Below are 20,900 nucleotides of genomic sequence, written 5' to 3' on the forward strand. Positions count from 1 at the left end.
CTGAAATGTAATCGCTTGAGCCACAGCACTTCAGGGCAGAGGACCAAACTCTCCTGCTGCCTGCAGTGCCCCTGAAGCACCACCGAACCCGGAGGTGACTCCCCTCCTCCCCAGGCATGGGAACAGGGCAGCAGGCCCCTGTCAAAGAAAGCCCTGCAGTTAGAGATGGGATGATAGGATCCCTCTCCATCCGTTCTGAGGTTTTTCTCTTCTCCAGATACAGTCCTACACTTCCCCAGCCACTTTCTCTTCCTTTTGTCTCTCCACAGAAGGGGATCCCTCCCTCTGTGCCTTTGTTTTATCTCCTACAGTTTGCAGTCATGCACCTCTGAGGCCGTGTAGATTTCCCATTTTCTTCCCAGTAGACTCTGTCTCTTTTCCTCCCAGACTCTTGGGGTTCAGAGTCCTTTGGTTTCAGCCCTTCTTTGAGAGATGTGGGAATGACGGATTCCCCTATTTCTCTGCCATGTAGGCCTACAGTCCTTGGAACTCTTGTTTTTTAACCTTTGTGAATCTTGAAAACTCCCCTAGTTTTTGTTTTTTATGTTTTTTTTTTAATTTATTTTTGAGAGAAAAAGGAAGAGGGTGAGAGAGAACCAGCGGAAGAGGAGCAGAGAGAGAGAGGGAGATAGAGAATCCAAAGCAAGCTCCAGGCTCTCAGCTCAGAACCTCATACAGGGCTTGAAATCACGAACTGTGAGATCATCATGTGACCTGAGCCAATATCTGATGCTTAACCTACTTAGGCACCCAGGCACCCCAGAAACTCCCCTAGTTTTTAGACCCAGTAATTTAAAGTGTTGAAATTTAAGATTTTTTACCAGTTCATTTTTTTATTAATGGTTATTTTTGAGAGAGTTTCATCAGGGAAGAAGCAGAGAGAGTGTGAAAGATAAGGATCCAAAGCAGGCTTTGTGCTGACTGCAGAGATCCTGATGCGGGACTCGAACTCCCAAGCCCTGCAATCATGCTCTGAGCTGAAATCAGACACTTAACTGATTGAACCACCCTGGCACCCCAAAATACTGGGTTTTGAAACAAGAGCTTTTAGCAAGACATTAAAAATTCTTGCCCAGTAGACGTATGTACACGCATTGTCTTCTTTTGCCTCCTTTTTGCCTTTCAAAATTCTTTTTAGTCTTTCCAGCTACCTCATATATTTATGCCTTTATGAAGCTTTTTACTTTTGTAGTTCTTCAGCAATAGATGCTGTGTACCCAGACATTTTTTGAGCACTAAGAAATAGGAGACCTCATCCTAGTATGACAACTTTATTTCAAGAGACAAGAATCCAAAGAGATAATTATCATTGACAACCTGTTTTATAGAGTGAGATGACTTAAATTGGTTGTCATGAAAAAATAAAAATAAGTCTTAGTGGAAAATTTGTTTTTGTAAAAGTTGCTAAGTTCTTCCTTTTTGAAGCCTCAAAAACTTGTGATTGATGGTTAAAAGTATTTTTCTCTGGAGACTGCTTTATTTCATATTTTGACTGTTGACATTTGGCAAATTAAGTGCCATGGGGTTCAGTTTCCTTATCTATAAAATGGGAATTTTTTTTAAACTCAGCTATAGTAGTCAGTCTAGAGTCAGAGTTACAAGGGGAACTAAGAGGCTATTTAATTCAGCTTTGTCATCTTCCATTCTTCCATATAAATTCTTTTTTTTTTTTAACGATTTTGAGGTTTTAAAGTTTATTTTGATGGAGAGAGAGAGTGAGAGCAAGCGCGAGTATATGCACTAATGGGGGAAGGGAGGAGAGGAGAGAAAGAATCCCAAGCGGTTGCGGGGCTTGATTTCACGACAGACCATGACCTGAGCCAAAATCAAGAGTCAGACACTCAACCGGCTGAGCCACCCAGATTCCCCAGTATAAATTCTTATACTGTCTATTCCTTATTGGTACTGTGGAACTTACCTTTACTAAGAAAATGTAGGTTTCTGTTTCTGTTTAAACATTCTTTGAGACCAAAATTTTCAAGGGTGGGAGCTATACAGAAGGGACATTTAATGTTAATTGAGTACTTACTGTTTGTTAGCCATAATCTAATTGAATTCTTGCATCTACCCTGTAAAGATGAAGTATTTATCAAGATTGAGAACACTGTTCAAGATTTAACTCTAGTGGTAGGCATAATTTAGGAGCTACTTTAGGTCTTTCTAAGGCAACAGAATGTGGCATTTAACCTGGGGCCTGATGACAGGGAGCAACATATGCAAAAAGCAGAGATGCAAGTCTTCCAGATGGAGAGAATATCTGATGTATAGGCCCCAAGACCAGTTGGAATAGGAGGGGTTCAAGGACTTAGAAGCAGGCAAGCCTAGCTAGAGTATCGTGAGCAAGGGAATGAGGTCAGAGATAGATGGTTCCCAGACTTTGTGGTGCTCTTGGGTTTATTCTCTGTAAGATAGGAAGTCCGTGGTGGGTTTGAAGTAGAGAAGTAATAGAGTCTGATTCACAGTTAGAAGAAATTGCCCTGGCTGCTGTTTGCAGAATGTATTGTAGGAGGGCAAGGGCAGCAACGAGACCCGTGGAGGAGACTGTTCTAATAATCCAAGAGATGGTGGTGTGTCGTAACCCGCGGGCGGGGGCCGCTCGTCCCTGCGATCGGCGGTACCTGTTTAGTCGCCCCGGCCCCGACCGGCAGGGCCCCGACCGACCGGCAGGGCGGAGAATCATCAAGGGTCCTTCTCCTGAAGGAGGGAGAGAAAAGGGGGGCAGGAGAGGGAGACGCAAAGAGTAAAGACAGAACTCACGGTTCTCCGATCAGGCGAAAGAGAGAGTTTATTCAAAGAACTGTTCTTTATATAGTCTTCAGGGGGGGAAGACAAGGCAAGTTGACCTAGGCAGGCTACAGAGTCGAATGCATATCAAAGAAGCGCCCAGACTTTGCCTCAGCAATCTTGGGGGATGGAGAACTAACACTGAATACGGTTTTGATCTTTTGTGTGCCTTGGCCACTCACGTCTAGCTCAGCAAGACAATCGCCGAAGTTATTTTGGCAATCTCCAGCCTCCAGATGCAAATCTTGTTTACTGGCTCACTCAACGGAGTGATAATCCTTGCCTGAGACAGACAGAAAACTTGGCGGCCCTCAACAGTGGTGGACTGGACTAGGAAGGAAGGAATGGAAATGGAGAGAAGCAGATGAACTCAGATTTGTTTTGGAAATGGAGTTAATTGGCCTTGATTCTGAATTGAATGCAAGGGACAAAAAGGAAAGTAAAAAATCAGAGATTGGTCCTATGTAATTTTACTTGAGCAACAGGTGGAATAAGAATTCCTTGAAACTGGCAGGATTTGGAAGGGAGAATCTAGAGGCTTTTAAGAGACTTTTTTTTAAGTTTATACGTTTTATTTTGAAAGAAAGAGCAAGCAGAGGAGGGGCAGAGAGAAAGGAGAGAGAGAATTCAAAGCAGGCTTCATGCTGTCAGCAAAGAGCCAGGGGTGGCACTTGATCCCACAAACTGTGAGATCATGACCTGAGCTGAAATCAGAGCCAGACACTTCACTGAGAATGAGGTACCTGTAGGCACCTCAAGGAGTTGGATGGTAATCTAGAGTCTAGACTTCAGGAGTAAGGTATAAATTTGGGAATCATCATCATACATTTAGTATTTAAAGCCACAGATTGAGATTACATGAGAGAACTATAGATAGAGAAGGGAAGGGTCCCAAGACAGCAGATGTTTATAAATCTAATGAAGTAGCTCATGAAGTAGGAGAAAATTTTTTAAAGGTATGGTATCTTGGGGTGCCTGGGGCACCTGGGTGGCTCATTCAGTTGAGCATCCAACTCTTGATTTCAGCTCTGGTCATGATCCCAGGGTCCTAAGATTGAGCCCTGCGTTGGGCTCTGCACTGGGTGTGGAGCCTGCTTAAAATTCTTTCTCTCCCTCTCTCTTTCTGCCCCTCTCCCCCACTCATATTCTCTCTAAAATAAAATAAAAAAATAAATAAAATAAAAGGTATGACATCTTGAAAACCAAGTAAAGAAAGTATTTCAAGAATCTTGTGTTATTGAGAGGTCAGATGAGATGAGCACTCACAGGTGAGCCTTCATTTCGACAAATGGAGGTGTTTAACGATTTTGAGGAGCAATCTCAGGGGCATGGTTCGAACTGAAGCTTTGGAGTTGGATGAGGAGAGACTGGGGTTAAGTGAATATAGATAATTCTTAGGAAAGGTTCTATGAAGGGAGGCTGAAAGTGGGGTGATAGGTAGAGGGGCTGAGGGGCCAAATCAGGTTGGCGGGTCTTCTTTTAAATTTTACTTGCTTGTATTCTCCTACAGGGTAACTCTCTTATTACACTGACCTGCAGACTTAGGGTTTCATACGTGTTAACTGAATAGAAAAGTAGACCGAGGACCCCTCAAGGAATCCCGGCATACCCTAAGAAGCATTGGCAGCAGGAAGAAGTGGGAGTTCCTCATTAAGGCACATGCTTATTCAAAAATCCTTGTTAGTATTTTATTGTTAAGCTCTGGGGAAGACAGGAATAACCTACCCTGTCCCTCCTGCAAATTGCTAATGGCCCAATAGGGGAGACCATGGTAAGGTGTTCCACAGTCTGTATTTGACCTTGGCCTTGAATAATGAACAAAAGGCACTTCAGTTGAGGAAAGTGCCTCAGTGCTAGAGCCATCACACTGAGCAGAGGGAGGGTGTGTGAGGGGGCTTGATGGGGCCAGTCAGGAGGAGCTTGTGGGGGCGGGGAGGTACAGAGGTGCTTTCCAGCAATTTAGGCTTGCCTGAGGAACGAAGCCAGGCTGCTTACTGAGTTCTGTTATCTGGTAATCAGATGGATTCTTCTAAATGAGAAGAAAAGAAGTGGTACAGATTTCCCCCAAATTGAGTCTATGTGGGCTTGTGCTTGCAAACGGTGGCCTTCTTAAGGTTTATACTGTGGGCCTTAAATTTGCCTTCTCACCTAGAAAGGTCCAAAATTTCCCTCATTGTTTCACCTCTTAGAATGAAGCATGCAATCAGTGTATTGTTGCATTCAGCTGTCTATTTAAGGTAACACAGGAAATTAGCAGTGCATTTTCAAGAAAAGCCGATTACCATCTGTTATTAGTAATCATCTAAAAACATCACTGATTATAAGCATTGCCAGTGGTCAGAGACATTTCTACTAGATGAGGAGGAAAACTATATCATTTAGAATATATTACCCCTTACCCTTTAAGAAAAAACATCAATTAAAATTAAATGATTTTTGGACTGTATCAGAGTCAAGTAATCTATCCTATGCCCCAAACTTTCCACTGTCATTTTTCCCCAAATGAAGAATGTTGCATATTAAGTCACACTTCTTCTCAAACTCAATGAAAACAAGTAACTTGAAGTCTTGCAGGCAAGACAGCCAACTCTTTGAGTCTCTTTCAGGCCTGGCTCCTTGTACTCAAGGAGAGCTTACGTGAGGGCTTGATCCAGTGCTCGGCTCAGGGCTGCCATTCTTGTCCTCACCATGGACACAGTGCAGTTTCACCTCGGCACCGTCTCTAGCATCAGGCAGGTAGATTACAAAACCAAAAGATACTGGTAGGATTTCTCACTTACTGCAAGTTTTTATAACTAAATGTTTATCTTTCAGTGGTGGGTGAACTATTGCCTGAATTTTAAAAGCTGATACTTAGAAGTCTGGCTAAAGGAAATTAATTCGGTAGTTTTAAGGATTTTAGGAAATAAATGTAATAGTTTTTAAGGGTTTCGTCTAGAAAAAGAGGACATTTTTCTTTTAAATGTACAACTTCAGGTTGTAAATGACAGATTTTGAGTTTTACCATGTAGTGAAAATCAGTGTTAGTTCAGAACATGATGCTCAGTAGAATGTGACACCCATAATATTCCCTTCTACAAGAGCACTTCCCCTGACCTAAATGTAGGGAGACAGGAAGTTCTCACAGTGATAAATACTGGAGATGTAGGGAACAGTATCCAGTGTAATCATGAATAACAATGGCCCTAGTCAATTATTTTAGCAATTTATAGATCTCAAAATCTGGTACAATTTTAAATACAAGGAAAATGGGTTTTGTAAGTATGATCTTTCTTACTGCTTTTTTCTAATCTAACATGGTTAATTTTCATGAACTTAGTAGTTTTTATCACACTCCTGAATTAATTTTTTTTCTATTAGGAAGGCATGTATGTATTTGGCCCTCTTAGCTCACATTTTATTCAGTGAAATAGCTGAGACGGGGGGGAAATGCAGTTCCCTTTGCCGTTTTATGAACACTTCGGATTTTGAGCATCACTTCACATTTTGCAGAATGGCAGTTTTTCCTTCTTGGTATCTTCCTCTCCGCTTATGGTTTAAATAATGAAAGAAGTAAGAACTAGAAAGGTCTTTTACTGATAGATGAGGTTTTTGTCTATTTAGGTGATATTTCTCCAACCCCTTAGATACCTGTTCTTGAATGTCTGCTTTTCAGGTGTTTACTTCTCTACTAATAGTTGAGTCCTGAAATGATTTAAAAAGTGGCCTCAGAGAAGCAGCAAACAGTGTCCTGGGGAGGCCTGATAACCTTCACTTGTGACTTCAAACTGGAACCCACATAGACTTAGGAGGACAGTAACTCAGAAGCTTACAGAAGCTTTTTATTAAAGGTCCAAGAGGGAGTGGGAAGTGTGGGAGGCAGTTGGACACCTTGAAAGGAAGATTACCTAATTGGTGGGGCAGAAGCCATGGTGCAAAGAGGTGCCAAAGGACCTGGCATTTAAAGAATGCACCTGTGTGAAGAAGGAAGAGGGCTGGATGGAAACAACCCACATGCAAGGGTGGCCCTGATCTCTTTCTGTCTCTTTTTTCATATAGGTTATTTTAGAGCAGTTTTAGGTCCACAGCAAAACTGAGCAGAAAGTGCTGAGATTTGTCATATACAAACCATCCCCCGCCATTCTCTTGCCACAGTAGCCTCCCCCACTGTCACCATCCCTCACCAGAGTGGTATTAGACTGACACATCTTAATCACCCAAAATGTATAGTTTACATTAGGATTCACTCTTAGTGTCGTACATTCTCTGAGTTTGAATAAACATATGATGGCACAGGTCTACCACTACAGCATCATGCTGTGTAGTTTCACTGACACATGTCTTTCTGGCCTCATGGTGCCCCCTTTCAAATAGGAAATAGGATAAACTTTTGTCATTTGTGAGGATCACATTTTAAGACTTTCATAGATCATCAGAATATAAATACCACTAAAGCCATCATTTGTCCTCATAAAATGCAATATTATTACTGAAAATTTTAAGGAAATCTTACACATGTTTAGGAATATTTAAATATAAGATTGGATAATTTATAAACAACTCTTTTCTTGGAGCGCCTAGGGGGCTCAGTCATGTAAGCGTCTGACTTTTAATTTAGGCTCAGGACAAGATCTCACAGTCTGTGAGATCCTAGCCCCGGGGCAAATTCTGCACTTTTACTTGGAGTCTGCTGGGTATTCTCTCTTTCCCTCTCTCTTTGCCCCTCTCCCATTTGCTTGCGCTCTCTCTCAAAATAAATATTTAAAAAATAATCACAAATTTCTTAGATTTTGGACCTTTTCACTTTTTTTCTGGGGGTCAGTTTTCACAAAACATAGTACTTCACAAGAGTGAGTGTAAATATAACGGAGTGATGTCCACATTCCAGGCACACGGTGGGACTGATGTAACTACTCAGGTGACCATTTATTTACCTAGAACAGTTTCCAGCTCATGAAATACATATCTTTGCCTAAACAAAGTAAGTTTCCTATAGGTCATGGACTTTCAAGATCATTCTGAAATGTTCATTACCTATAAAGTCCAGAGGGTACAAGGTATGTGAGGTTAATCTTTGGGTTTGTGTCAGTTCTCTCCCACAGCACCCTGCCCTGCACAGTCTCAGAAGTGCTTTTCTTCCACCGCCCATGCCTAGCCAGTCAGACCCTCCTTAGCTCTTACCTGTATTACTGTGGTGGCTTCCCCCACCTCTTTATCCCTTCCCACTCCTGTTGTGCTTCTACCAGATTTATTTCCCTAGAGGTGGTGGTCCCTGTTTGCTTCTAATTTTAGAAAAGACTCTCCACGTCTGGTCTTTCCCATTTCATCTTCCCTTAAGACATGTCACATTTTCCTGTGCTGTTTCTCCTCTGTGGAATGTTACCTTGTTGAAGTGCTTCCCAAGCAATGTAATTTTTTGTTCCTTTATATTCCATGATAATTGACTCACTTGTACCCTTTAACTCATTTAATCTTATAGATACTTGTGCTTCCCTGTTCTCCATTACTGTGTAAATCACAGATCAAGCTTCACATTGGACTTGACATTTCCCTGTCATATTTCCATGATAATGACTGACATTTATCGAGTACTTAAGTATTATTACATTCATGACATATTTTCATTACTCTCACGGGGCTTTTTGGAGGTTATGTACACAGAAATAGATCTTTGTTTATATGAATAGTATCACACTGTAGGTATTTTTCTGTTTTGTCACTTAACACTTAAATCTTTTATATTCAGATACAGAAGTACCTTGTTATTTTTAATGGCTGCATAATAGTCTATAAAATGGATGTTACCTACTTGAACATATAAGGAAGCTTTTGAAGGTTTGATACTACAGATAATGCTACAACATATGTCTTTGCACACTTGGGCAGATGTACCAGAAAGATAGCTTCTTAGAACCAGAGTTACTGGGACAGAGAATATATATACATTTTTAACTTATTAGTGCCAAATCACCTTCCAAAAACACAAAATTTATGTTTCTACTAGTGGTGTGTGAAAGTGCCCATTTCTCCATGACTGCATTTCATATTATCAGCCTTTTTACTTTTTGCTAATCCACTGTACAAAAAAGTTCTCACTTGAATTTACATTTCCTAGTTTACTGGTGAGGCTACATGTTCTTTCATATGTTGGCTATTTGTATTTCTTTTCCAAGAATTGCCTGTTCATATATCTCTTTACCAGCTTACTATTAGGTTGTCTTTTTCTTAGTGATTTGTACCACTTTTTATATTTGTACCACTTTTTTTAATGTTTTATTTATTTTTGATACAGAGAAAGACAGAACATGAGAGGGGGAGGGGCAGAGAGAGAAGGAGACACAGAACCGGAAGCAGGCTCCAGGCTCTGAGCTAGCTGTCAGCACAGAGCCTGACGCGGGGCTCGAACCCACGAACTTGAGATCTGACCTAAGCCAAAGTCGGAGGCTTAACTGACTGAGCCACCCAGGCGCCCCTTTATTTATTTATTTATTTATTTATTTATTTATTTTTGAGAGAGAGACTCTTTTTCTTTTTTTTTTTTTTTTTTTTTTTTTGAGAGAGAGAGAGAGAGAATCTGAAGCAGGCTCCAGGCTCTGAGCTATCAGCCCAGAGCCCCATGCAGGGCTCAAATGTCCATTGCAAGTACACTGCAAGTAGTTACTCACAGTTTGTCATTTTACCTTTAACTTTCTGGTATTATTTGTGACATTAAATTTTTAGGTAGGCAAATCTTTAGTTGTCTTCTTTATAGCTTCTCCCTTAGAAAAGCTCTCCAGTCTGGGGCACCTGGGTGGCTCGTTTGGTTGAGCAGCCAATTCTTGATTTCAGCTCAAGTCAGGGTCTCATGGTTTGTGAGTCTGAGCCCCACATTGGGCTCTGGGCTGACAGTGTGGAACCTGCTTGGATTCTCTCTCTTTCTCTCTGCCCCTCCCTGCCTCTCTCTCTCTCAAATAAATTTTAAAAAAATTTTTAAAGAAGACTTTCCAGTCCCAAATTATAAAATTGTTTTCTTCTGATAGCTTTATTTAACTTTTAATTCTTTAATTCATTTGGATCCTGAGGTTTAATAAAGACAGTGATATAATTTCCCTCCTTCCAATACTATTGAAACTTCTCCCACTGATTTGAAATAGCAGTTATAAACTAAAGTTCTCTATGTATTTTGGTTTATTTCATCTTGATTCCTGTCCCAGTATGTTGATTTTCTTTTATATTATATCTGAGTTGCAAGCTTTAGAGTCATCTTATAGATTTCATTATTATTAAATTTTGTTGGGAGTTCTATTTGGATTGCATTTGATTCAGTGGATTACTTGAGAATGGACATCTTTGTAATATTAAATTATGCAGTGCCTAGTAAGTTTCTCCTACTTAATTAGTTCTCTTTGTTTTGTTGTAAGTTCTGTTTTATAACTTTTCCCTCTAGATCATGTACCATTTTGGTAGATTCCTTGGTATTTCATAGTTTTTATTACCACTATGAATAGGATCCTCTTTATAATTTTGCTTCCTATTGGATTTTGCTTACCACATAGTAATACTAATAATTTTATGTTTATTTCTGACCACCTTGTTAATCTTAATGGTTTTTCAGTTGATTTTTTAGATTTTTCTCTTTTATTTTAGTTTATTTATTTTGAGAGAAAGAGTGCAAGCACAAGAGGGGCAGAGAGAAAGGAAGAGAAAATCCCAAGCAGGTTCCACATTGTCAGTGCAGAGCCCAACTCCACCCTCGAACTCGCGAACAATGAGATCAGGACCTGAGCTGAAATCAAGAGTAGGACACTTAACCGACTGAGCCACCCAGGCACCCCTCGTGTTTTAGATTTTCTTAGTGCAGTTATATCACCCACAGAAACAATGACAAGTTTTCCACCTCATTTATACTTTTTATTGTCTTACTAAATTGTTAGGGATCTCTAAGACATTATTGGAGAGTGGCCATAATAAGAAGCCACTCTTGTTCTTTAGAAGTACTCCTTTATATATTTTTAAAAAATGTTTGTTTTTGAGAGAAAGCAAGTAGGGGAGGGGTAGAGAGAAGGGGACAGAGGATCTGAAGTAGGCTCTGCACTGACACCCACAAGCCCGATGCAGGGTTTGAACTCATGAACCATGAGATCATGACCTGAGCCAAAGTCAGATGCTCAATAGACTGAGCTACCCACGTGCCCTGTGATGTTATCTTAAGTTATTTTTCCTGTTGTACTGGTCTTGCTTACTTGGGATAAGTGCTACTTGGTCCTGATACCACCGATACCATGACACTACTTGGTCTTTTTAATTCTGTACCACTAAATTTGATTTTATGTAGACTGTTTATATCTATTCCTAAGCAAAATAAGCCTGTACGTTTTTTGCTTTCTTTTTTTTTTTCTTCTATCTTTCCTTGGTGTGTAATACTTTTTATACTTGGGAGCTAACATTTACTCAAAAAATTATGTGAGCCTGGTGGCTTTAAAGATGGCATTTTGACTGCCTTTTTAATTTTAATTGTGATATTCAAGGGCTGTTAATATCCTAACCAGTTTTCTCTAATTGGGGCCATTACTAATTTCCTCAAACCTCAGGGGTTTTTTAGTGTTACCAAGAAATAATTGGCATACATCACTGTATAAGTTTATGATGTACAGTCTGAGGGTTTGATTTACATAATACTGTGAAATGTTATCACAGTGGGTTTAGCTAACATCTGTTTTCTCATACAGATACAATAGAAAGGGGGAGAACATTTTCTTTGTGATGACAACTGTTAGGATCTCCTCCCTTAACTTTCTTCTGTATACTATGGCAGTGTTAGTTAGTTACCATGGTGTACCTTATATACCTAGTACTTACCTGTAAGTGGAAATTTGTACTTTTTGAGAGAGCATGCCTAGCAGGGGAAGGGCAGAGCGGGGAGAGAGAATCTTAAGCAGACTCCACCCCCAGCATGGAACCTGAGAAGGGGCTCATCTCAGAACTGTGAGATCATGACCTGAGCCAAAATCAAGAAACGGACACTTAACAACTGAGCCACCCAGGCACCCCTAGGAAATTTCTATCTATTGACCACCTTCCTCCCAATTCTCCCTCCTCCTCTCCACCTCTGGTCACCACAAATCTGATCCCCTTTTCTGTGAATTTGGTGTCTTTGTTTTGACTCCACATATAAGTGAGATCATACACTGTTGTCTTTCTCTGACTTAATTTCATTTAGCATATTACCTTCAAGGACCATCCATATGTCCCAAATGGTAGGATTTCCTCATTCTTAATGGCCAACTAATAAGCCATTGAATATATATAATAAATACTACACATCTTCATCCATTCATGGGCATATAGGTTGTTCCATGTTGTGGCTATTGTAAATAATGCTGTTGGGGCACCTGGATGGCTCATTTGGTTAAGTTTCCAACTCTTGATTTCATCTCAGGTCATGAGTCCATGAGGTCCACCTCTGAATCGGGCTTGGCACTGACAGTGTGGAGCCTGTTTTAGATTCTCTTCTCTTTCTGCTCCTCCCCTGCTCATGAGCACATGTGCACCTTCTCCCTCTCTCAGATAAACATTGTTTTAAAAATGTTGATATGAACATGGGGATGCAGATATCTCTTTGACATAGTGTTTTCATCTCCTGTGGATATATCCCAGAAATGAAAAATGCTAGATCATGTGATAATTTTTAATTTTTTTTTAGGAACCTTCATAATGTTTGTCATAATGGCTGTACCTACTTATAGTCCCACCAACAGTGCGCAAGGGTTCCCTTTATCCAAATCCATGCCAGCATTTAATCAGCTATTTGTGTTATGGTAAGGCCTCTTCTGGTCAGCCAAATTCTATTAGTAGTTGGGTTTTAGGGGAGTCAAAAGTTATCTTTGGATTTTGACTGTGTGATAGTTAGGCGCCCCTAACCTCTGTGTTCAAGGGTCAACTTTTTTTTTTTCTGTGAATTATAGGAGGTCTCTATAGATTTTGGATATTAACCCCTTATCAGATTCAGGGTTTGCCAGTATTTTTGCCCGTTTTATAGGCTGTCTTTTCATTTTATTGGGTTTTTTTTTCCACTGTATGATTTCCAAAATATCACATCAAAGAACTTACTTCCTTTGTTTCCTTCTAGGAGTTTCATGGTTTTAGGTCTTAAATATAAGTCTTTACTCCATTTGGAGTTAATTTTTTTATGTTTATCTTTGAGAGAGAGAGCAAGTGGGGGAGGGGCAGAGAGAGAGCAACACAGAATCTGAAGCAGGCTCCAGGCTCGGAGCTGCAGCACAGAGCTCTACATGGGGCTCAAACTCATGAACCATGAGATCATAACTTGTGCCTAAGTCAGAAGCTTAACCGACTGAGCCACCCAGGTGCCCTGAGTTAATTTTGGGTGGTGTAGCACAGGAGTCCAGCTTCATTCTTCTACACGTTAGTACCCAGTTATCCCAGCACTGTTTATTCGAGAAGACTTGTCTTCTCACATGGAGTATTCTTGGCTTCCTTGGCAAATTTTAATTGACTGTTGATGCTTGGGTTTGTTTCTGAGCTCTAGATTCTGTTGTTTTGATCTATTTGTCTATTTTTATGCCAATGCCATATGTTTTGAAGACTATAACTTGAAATCAGAGTGGATGCCTCCTGCTTTTTGTTCATCTTTCTCAAGATTTCTTTGGCTATTCAAGGGTCTTTTATGGTTCTCTATAAATTTTAGGAATGTTTTCTCTACTTCTGTAAAAAATGCCATTGAAATCTTGATAGGGATTATGCTGAATCTGTAGATGGCTTTTGGTAGTATCGATATTTTAACAATACTAATGCTTCCAATCAGTGACCATGGAATATTTTTCCATTTATTTGTGTCTTATGTTTCTTTTATCAGTGTCTTAGATAAGTTTTCACAGTAGAGATTTATTCCTAAGTATTTTATTGGTTTTGATGCTACTAAATGGGATCAATTTCTATTTCAGAAAATTCATTGTTACATTATCAGTTTTCTTAATGGTAAAATGGGGATAACCAAAGCTAACCCCCAGTATTTTTGTGAGGATTAAATGACCTGTGATTGTTTACCATAATTGTTTTTAATTGTTTTTTTTAGGGGAGCCTGGCTGGCTCAGTCAGTTAAGCATCTGACTTCCGCTCAGGTCATGATCTCACAGCCGGTGGGTTCAAGCCCCGTGTAGGGCTCTGTGCTGACAGCTCAGAGCCTGGAACCTGCTTCGGATTTTGTCTCCATCTCTGTCTGCCCCTCCCCTGCTCATGCTCTCTCTCAGAAATAAAATATTAAAAAAATAAAATACTATTTATTTATTTTATTTAATGTTTGAGAGAGAGCAGGGGAGGGGCAGAGAGAGAGGGAGACACAGAATCTGAAGCAGGCTCCAGGCTCTGAGCTGCCAGCACAGAGCCTGATGCGGGGCTCAAAGTTAGGAATGATGCGATCATGACCTGAGCCAAGGTTGGAAGCTTAACCAACTGAGCCACCCAGGGGCCGCTGTTTACCAGAATTTTGTTTCACATAAGGTAAATGCTTGTTAGTAGTAACCACTAATCTATTATCCCTCAAGTGGACTGAATGTAGTTTACCTTAATCATCCCCTGCTGTTGCTCAGTGGGGCTATAAACTCCATACTGGAGAAAGATGATACAAAGCTAAGCTAATGACGGCCTGACCAACAGCAGTAGGCTTCAACTCGGTGTGACACAACCCTTGGTGAGTCTAGATTTCTCTCACAACTCAAGCTGCTTCTGGCAGTGCTGTCTCTCCATGGACCCTCCATAAGCCAGGATGCACCACCTCTGTTGTACAAGGAGTCCGTGGCAGAGGCTGTGGGTGCAGCTTGGGCACTCCTGCCCCACCTGGAGCTGGCTCTCCACCTTGGGAAAGCTGACTAAGGTTATGAAAGATCTTTTGGTTGAATGGAAAGATGATCTTTTTTTTTAAGATATATGAAAAATCAGGATTGTAATGTGTAAAGAGGTATGGATTACATGATTGGTACCAAGAACATTCTTGAGGCATCTTGTTTATTTGACAAATACTTAGAAGGTTTTTCTCAGTCCTTTTGAAAGAAGTGTAAATGTCAGGCTGAGACAGATGTATAAAGTAGGAAATGGAGAGTTGCTGCATTCTCATCAACAAGCACAACATGGTTTTTTCCAGTCTTTATTCACAATCCTTCATCTGATATTTAAGATGTATTTATGTTGAGTCATTTCTTTCTCTCTTGCTGGTGAACCCAAAGATCATGAAATGATTCTGCAGAGGCAGTAGCATTACGTTCAGTTTCTTTTTCTGTACACATCAGATAAGAGGCCTGCAAATGGAAGTAAGTCCGCCTCACATCCTCCGTATGGTCATGGCCATGATGTTTGCCTTTTTGTCACTGATGCAACATTTATTAGTTCATAAAACGTTTTCCAAAGAACCTAAGGGCTTTTATATGAAAGGTGACTATAGCAAGAACAAAGTTTTTAACAGGGTACTTTTCTGTTTACAAACATTTCTTTGCCTCTTTTTAGTATTTAGAAAGTACTAGTTTCCTAAGTGTTGTGGGGAGGGGATGAGGAGGCCAAATGGAAATGAATGCACATATACGGAGTTAGAATTTTTAAATCTTCAACTAGGAAGGGAAAATAAAAGTCTTGAGGTTCACTTCAGTTTAACCCTCTAAGTCGCTCTCTCTCAACCATACCTTCTGATTGGTAAAATGCTCGCAGATCTGAGGCATCAAAGTACCTTAAGAGGCTCACTTTTTGTAAACCTGAAGAGTAACAGAAGAGAAAAAAGACAGCAGTTCTAGAGTTGCATGTACGTCCCCAAAAACTAGGGGACCCTGTACAACTCACCTCCTGTCTTTAACTCCCTGCCATCTGTTTAATCAGCAGGTCTTCCTGTAAGTGGTAGGCTCAGTGGCTACAATCTTGCCAGTAAGCCCAAGAAAAAGGCTACCTAAATTTGTGAAATTTTCACAGGAATATAGATATTTGAGAGTGTATTTGTCCTGTCATAGCGAAAATGGAGAAAGGTCAGGACTTTGGAGTACTGGGCACATGCCTGGCTGTATTCGTTTGTAACCAAGCAGCCATGTTTGGTTCTGTTTAATTTTTCTCTTTTCCTGTATTTTCCTTTCATCACTGAAAGTAATCCATTATTTCAGGATATTATTATGTTATTTATGTTATATACATTATGTATTTCATATAATTGTCATGTATACATTACATGTAATTAGTGTTATCGTTATACTGTTTTTCCTTTTAAGTATCAGTGGCTTCTTTTTCTAGAGCAATCATGAAATTTCACAGTATGAAAATGGAAGAAATCAACAAAATTATTCGTGACCTTTGGCGAAGTACCTATCGTGGACAAGGTAATTTACATGGTTTGTCACAAACACTTTTTCCAAAGCCCCTGTCCCTGGCTTTTTGCACGTATGACCTCCCATCGTGCCAGTATTACCGCCTGGACCCCTTTGTGAGTATCTCTTAGAGGTTTTCTAAGAATTCTTATCTTGACAATATCTTGTAGCAAGGGGGAAAAAATGCAAAGTTTTCTATTCCAAACCCTGACAGGACTTACATATTTGGCTATGGTACATATTATATTTAACTGATGACCTAATAGATTCTGTTGAAGTGTAGATTAGGGATAAGCTGAAATGTGATAAGAAAACCAGCAGGAGGAAACTCTTAATAGGGGAACTAAGCAAGGCAGGGCAGAGACTGAGGGTTGAGACATCTGGGTTGCTTCTGCCTCGTGAACCCTCTCAGCCAGTTTCAGTGGTAACGTCACGTTGCTTCGTAGGCTTACTTGATATTCGCAAACGACAAAAGTCTAGAGTGTAGATTGATCTGAAATCTTCTTCTCTTTGTGTCAGATATTGAATACATAGAAATTCGGTCTGATGCCGATGAAAATGTATCGGCCTCTGATAAAAGGCGGAATTACAACTACCGAGTGGTGATGCTAAAGGGAGACACAGCCTTGGATATGCGAGGACGATGCAGCGCTGGACAAAAGGCAGGTGTCTCAAGAGCCTAGGGAGAAACTTGTGTCAGGGCAGTGAACGCACTCAGGGTTGCCGGGGAATAGACTCAGCTACCTATGACCCTCTTCCAGTTCTAACCAGCATTTCCTACAACCTTAACTAATCTTTCAGGATAAGAGTCGGAGATGTTGTCACATGATCAGCCTAATGGAGAACCATTCATTGCTTCATAACCCTCATGAGAATAAAGTTACAAGACATACCTCTATTTTATGTGCCACCAAGAAACAATACAATTGTAATTGCAAGAGTGCATCCTGATTTCTGAGCAGTCAGAAGTGGGGGAGGGGCGTTCACCAAACCACATCCCAGGTTGAGCCACATGAGGCATGAAAATAAGTCTCATGGAACTGAGTCCCTGCCCTCACCCAGCCTTTGGGCCTGCAGACCCTCTAAAAGAAGAGTTCCGCTAGGGGTCCATGGCTGGCTCAATGGGAAAAGCATGACTTTAGCTCTCAGGGTTGTGAGTTTGAGCCTCACACTGGGTGTAGAGATTACTTTAAAAAAAAAAAAAAAGAAGGGTGTGGTAGACTGTAGGCCATGACACTTATAGCTGCCTCTGCATCCCTTCTGCCCCCACTGCCTAGACTCAGCTGCTGAGCCAGGCCACCTAGCTCTAGAGGAGGCTCTGACAGGACAGCCTTTGTTGTTGGATAGGGAACACAGAGCAAATCAGGAATAAAACTTTAAGGAGTCAGGAGAATTGGACCTGTATCCTTAGGTTTATCACCAAGATGTCACAGATTCTTGAGCTTACTCTTCAGATTAGAAGCAGATTTTATTTGATAAGAAAATCAGGCGTCCAAAATTTTTGACAAAATTTTAAAATCTAGAAATGGGTGCTCATGTTAAATATTTTGTTGTCAGCCCAGACAACTGATATCAATTTAAGGCATATGCAGATTATTATCTTAATCATAGTCTGCAAAAATGACAATTTGTGATCTATAACCAATATTCCTACTTTGGTGGTCTTCAGTGGTTATTGTGAATTAAAAAATAGAGTTTCTAATATGTCCCTTTGTATTCAAAATACATTGAAGATTATTTTCTGAACAAAGAAGATTTCCCATACATGTACTAACCAGGCCCAACCCTGCTTAGCTTCCGAGATCAGAAGAGATCGGGGTGGTATGGCCATAGACTGAACAGAGTAGATTTCCTACAGATCGTCTATATTATAAAAATTAGCAGTAACTGCTTCCTTGTTGGGGGAGAAGACAAATAGTTTGGTAGAGGTTGGCCAGGAATTCATTTAGACTATGAGTGGGGGGTAGGGGGCTGCATTAGGGTTCAAATACAGGAAGAAAGTGTCTTCCCCAAAGCGCCAAGCCATGATCCTGGCTCCTGCAGTCTTCTAGCCTGCTCTGAAATCACACCTCACTCACTGATGCTCCTTTATTCATAGATTCAGGGGGAGGGGTATGGACAGCTCAAGCAAAAGTAGTTGATACTTCCTAGAGTAATCTCTCATTCTTAACTCTGTGTCTTGTATGCCCGCTGAGGGTTTTAGTATTAGGTTTCTATTAACTAGGAAAGTGCCTCAGAGTTTCAGTTCCTTAGATGTCCTCTAGTTAAGCTTCAATAAAACCAAACTTCTGTATTCCTGATACACTGACCTGGGAATATTCTTTCAGTCTTGGCTCCCTCAGAGTTATAAACACAGACATTTAACTGTAGGTTAGAGCAAAATTCCTGGCATCCCTCTGGGGCCAGAGAACATACACATTTAAAGCTAACTCAGAAAAGGAGTGTGTAAGACTGAAAGATGTCATGTGTCTTCTTTTTATAACAGTCTCATGAGCAGGAAAATAAAATAGGCCTTGATTTTTTTTTTAAGGTTGTTAAACAATTACTAAATTTCTTAGTTACAGATAAATGGTAATGCAAATGACATGCTGAGATAAAACACACACGATGGTTCACTTTCTGGAAGGGTGTAAGAGTCTGGTCACAGTGCCTGGCTCTCCCAAATGAAAACAATTTACCTGAAGTCACTGACCTGATGACATTGCTCCCTTTCCCACATAAAGACGTTCAGCCAGGTCTGCGTGCTTTCCTAAGGCGGATGAGGAAAAAGTCTGTGCAGTCCAGCTCAGCTCTGGTGCTTCCTTCCAGGTTCTAGCCTCACTCATCATTCGCCTGGCCCTGGCTGAAACATTCTGCTTGAACTGTGGCATTCTTGCCTTGGATGAGCCAACAACAAATCTTGACAGAGAAAATATTGAATCTCTTGCACATGCTCTCGTTGAGTAAGTATCTCAAATTTGGGGCAAGTTAGGATAGTAATGTATACATTACAGGTTTTAAAGTAACAAAGTTTTGTGATGAAAACCCTCCTGCCTGTGCCCTCCTTGGGGAAGCTGGTTAGTAAAGCCAGACGTTAGGCTTTACTTTTCATAGTGAGTCTTCAGATGCTTAAAAAGAGCGAGGTGGTGAACAGCAGCCCCAGACACACCCTGCAGTCTCCCCAGGCATGCTGAAGGGTTTCCTGGCTTGGTTTGCTTGCTCTCTAAACCCACCACAGGTGCCCACACGGCATGTAGGGGAGCTAGCGTGCCCTACTAAAACATTTCTAGGTGGTAATAGTTGGTTTTGGCCCATCTCCCCAGCTTTATGAGGAATGAAAGCTCCTATTCAAAAAGTGTAACAGTGGTTACGTACTAAAAAGTAAAATCGCACACAGCTTTTGCCACCTTGACATGTGGTGAGTACAGACCCCAGGGATGGGCAGCCCTTCCCGTGCTGGCAGAGGAAACATACTTTTCCCAAACTCAAGAAGCTGTCACGGGTGGGCACTCTGGCTCAAGATTCTTTCTGACAGAGATACTAGCAGGAATGGGGCACCTTTCTCAGCCCCCTCTCAGTAGTCCTGCATGACCCGCGCATAAGGGCTAATACTTTTGAAAGCTCAGTGCATCCAGCCACGGGTAAGGGGTAAACAAATGGTTAGTTGAAAAGTCTGATGTCGGTCTGGTAGCTAGTTACCTCAGCATATAATGAGCAAAAATGTTCCCAGTACACCCACTCAGGCCTCCTGTGTGTCATACCAATGATGCATCTAGTGACTGGTGGTGGCAGAATTCTAAGTAGACCCAGCTCCTAAGAAGGCAGTGGGGCTTGCATATGTAATTTCCCTTGCTTGTAGTTGGTCTTTTTTTTTTCTTCCAGAGATAATTAGTAACAGGTCAGGAAAACCCCAAAGGAATAAGTCAGACTCCTAAAGTTGAGCACCTCAGATATCAAGGAAAATTTAGTAAAACGTTTCTGCCTGTTTTAGTAAGAACAACTTTGTGTTCTGGAAGAAACTAGATCATGTATTTTCATCCATCCCTAAGTCAGATCTAGAGGAAGAGTCACTCCTTCACCCTTGCTGTCTGGATAAGCAGGGGACTCCTACCTGGCTGGGCTCAGGGCCTGGGTCCAGCTCTCCTTCTCCAGTTTCCTGCAGGGCTGTCCTGTGTCTGACAAGGTTCTCAGTGTCTTTTTCATATAAAGGAAAGAATTATTTGTGCTCTTCAGTAACGAGATGTTCTAAATATATTGTTTCAGGATAATCAAGAGTCGCTCGCAGCAGCGTAACTTCCAGCTTCTGGTAATCACTCACGACGAGGATTTTGTGGAGCTCTTGGGGCGTTCTGAGTATGTGGACAAATTCTACAGGATCAAGAAGAACATTGATCAGTGCTCAGAGATTGTGAAATGTAGTGTTAGCTCTCTGGGTTCTTACGTTCATTAAAAATAGTCAAGATTTTGGAGCACCTGGGTGGCTCAGTCGGTTAAACTCCAACTCCTGCTCACGTCATGATCTCACGGTCATGAGTTTGAGCCCCAAGTCAGGCTCTATGCTGATGGGATTCTCTGTCTCCTTCTGTCTCTCTCTGCCCCTCCCCAACTCATATTCATTCTCTCTCTCATTCTCTCTCTCTCTCTCTCTCAAAAATAAGTAAAAATATTTAAAATTTTTTTAATAATCAAGATTTTGCCTTGGAAGCAAGTCCTCAGACAGCTGTTTATTTCCTCCCCCTCTAGGCAGCCTCGCCTCCCTGGCAGGCCTGGGGGCTCTGTAGCAGCACGGTTGGACTCAGCTACTCTGTTTTCTTTGCAGCA

At 41.0% G+C, this 20,900-nt stretch overlaps 1 protein-coding gene across 2 annotated transcripts in view; it reads left to right on the forward strand.

The window, feature by feature from the left end:
• Window positions 1-20,551, forward strand: part of RAD50 (RAD50 double strand break repair protein) — a 79,891-nt gene extending 59,340 nt beyond the window's left edge. For both annotated transcript variants that reach the window (XM_029941882.1, XM_029941881.1), the window contains exons 22-25: window positions 16,027-16,112; window positions 16,620-16,762; window positions 18,909-19,042; window positions 20,343-20,551. In XM_029941882.1, the coding sequence (XP_029797742.1) occupies window positions 16,027-16,112; window positions 16,620-16,762; window positions 18,909-19,042; window positions 20,343-20,529 (550 nt within the window). In that variant the 3' untranslated portion in view covers window positions 20,530-20,551. The remainder of the gene's footprint in view (window positions 1-16,026; window positions 16,113-16,619; window positions 16,763-18,908; window positions 19,043-20,342) is intronic.
• The last annotated feature ends 349 nt before the right edge of the window (window positions 20,552-20,900 follow it).

The sequence above is a fragment of the Suricata suricatta genome, chromosome 6, assembly GCF_006229205.1.
Source record: "Suricata suricatta isolate VVHF042 chromosome 6, meerkat_22Aug2017_6uvM2_HiC, whole genome shotgun sequence".
NCBI lineage: Eukaryota > Metazoa > Chordata > Mammalia > Carnivora > Herpestidae > Suricata > Suricata suricatta.